The sequence below is a fragment of the Oryzias melastigma genome, linkage group LG18, assembly GCF_002922805.2.
Source record: "Oryzias melastigma strain HK-1 linkage group LG18, ASM292280v2, whole genome shotgun sequence".
Classification (NCBI taxonomy): Eukaryota; Metazoa; Chordata; class Actinopteri; order Beloniformes; family Adrianichthyidae; genus Oryzias; species Oryzias melastigma.
Window position 1 is genome coordinate 216,922 of NC_050529.1, and position 1,095 is coordinate 218,016.

The 1,095-nt window shown below is 48.9% G+C and overlaps 1 protein-coding gene across 5 annotated transcripts in view; it reads left to right on the forward strand.

The window, feature by feature from the left end:
• Positions 1–1,095, forward strand: part of slc25a11 (solute carrier family 25 member 11) — a 7,736-nt gene that overhangs the window by 2,316 nt on the left and 4,325 nt on the right. For 3 of the 5 annotated variants that reach the window (XR_002918399.2, XM_024264671.2, XM_024264669.2), the window contains exon 4: positions 198–286. The exons of the other annotated variants lie outside the window; for them this stretch is intronic. Coding sequence is in view for 2 of the 3 variants with exons in the window: in XM_024264671.2 (XP_024120439.1) it covers positions 198–286 (89 nt within the window). In the remaining variant the exon portion in view is untranslated. The remainder of the gene's footprint in view (positions 1–197; positions 287–1,095) is intronic. 5 annotated transcript variants of the gene reach the window in all.

A 1,095-nucleotide genomic window follows, 5' to 3' on the forward strand; every position in this document is an offset into this window, starting at 1 on the left:
TTCTCTGTAAGCTCCTCCCCCTCTAAATTCCTCCCTATGTAAGCTCCTCCCCTGTAAACTCCTCCCCCTCTGAGCTTCTCTTCTTTGAGCTCCTCCCCCCCGGAACTCATCCTCTGTAAGCTCCTTTGTAAGCTCCTCCCCCTGTCAACTCCTCCCCTGAGAGCTCCAGGTAATGAGCAGCTGTGCTCCCCCTGCAGGCACTGATTGGTATGACGGCTGGCGCAGTCGGGGCGTTTGTGGGCACTCCAGCAGAGGTGGCTCTGATCCGGATGACGGCGGATGGGCAGTGAGAGGCGCTCTCTGATTGGTTGATGCTGTCGCTACCCGATCTTTACTAGAACTTGATTGGTCCCTGTGTGAGCAAAAGCTTTCGTCACTTCCTCTAGTGGCAAACATCGATACAGTCAAGAGATCTGAAAGAACTCCCAGAACTCGTTAATACATTAAAAAAATCTGTAGTGCACATGCTCAGTACGGATCAGGTAGATCCAGTCTGACTTTGCACATGCTCAGTACGGATCAGGTAGATCCAGTCTGACTTTGCACATTCTCAGTACGGATCAGGTAGATCCAGTCTGACTTTGCACATTCTCAATACGGATCAGGTAGATCCAGTCTGACTTCGCACATTCTCAATAGGGATCAGGTAGATCCAGTCTGACTTCACACATGCTCAGTACGGATCAGGTAGATCCAGTCTGACTTCGCACAAGCTGAGTACGGATCAGGTAGATCCAGTCTGACTTCGCACAAGCTGAGTACGGATCAGGTAGATCCAGTCTGACTTTGCACATTCTCAGTACGGATCAGGTAGATCCAGTCTGACTTCGCACAAGCTGAGTATGGATCAGGTAGATCCAGTCTGACTTTGCACATGCTCAGTACGGATCAGGTAGATCCAGTCTGACTTCACACATGCTCAGTACGGATCAGGTAGATCCAGTCTGACTTCGCACATGCTCAGTATGGATCGTGCTGTCCTGATCCATACCATTTCATTTTTCTTTCGTTTATTGTAAACATGTAAACGTTCTCATTGTGAACATTCCAGGTTATTATTGATGACCGCTTTAGGAAAGGTTGACGCATTTTCAC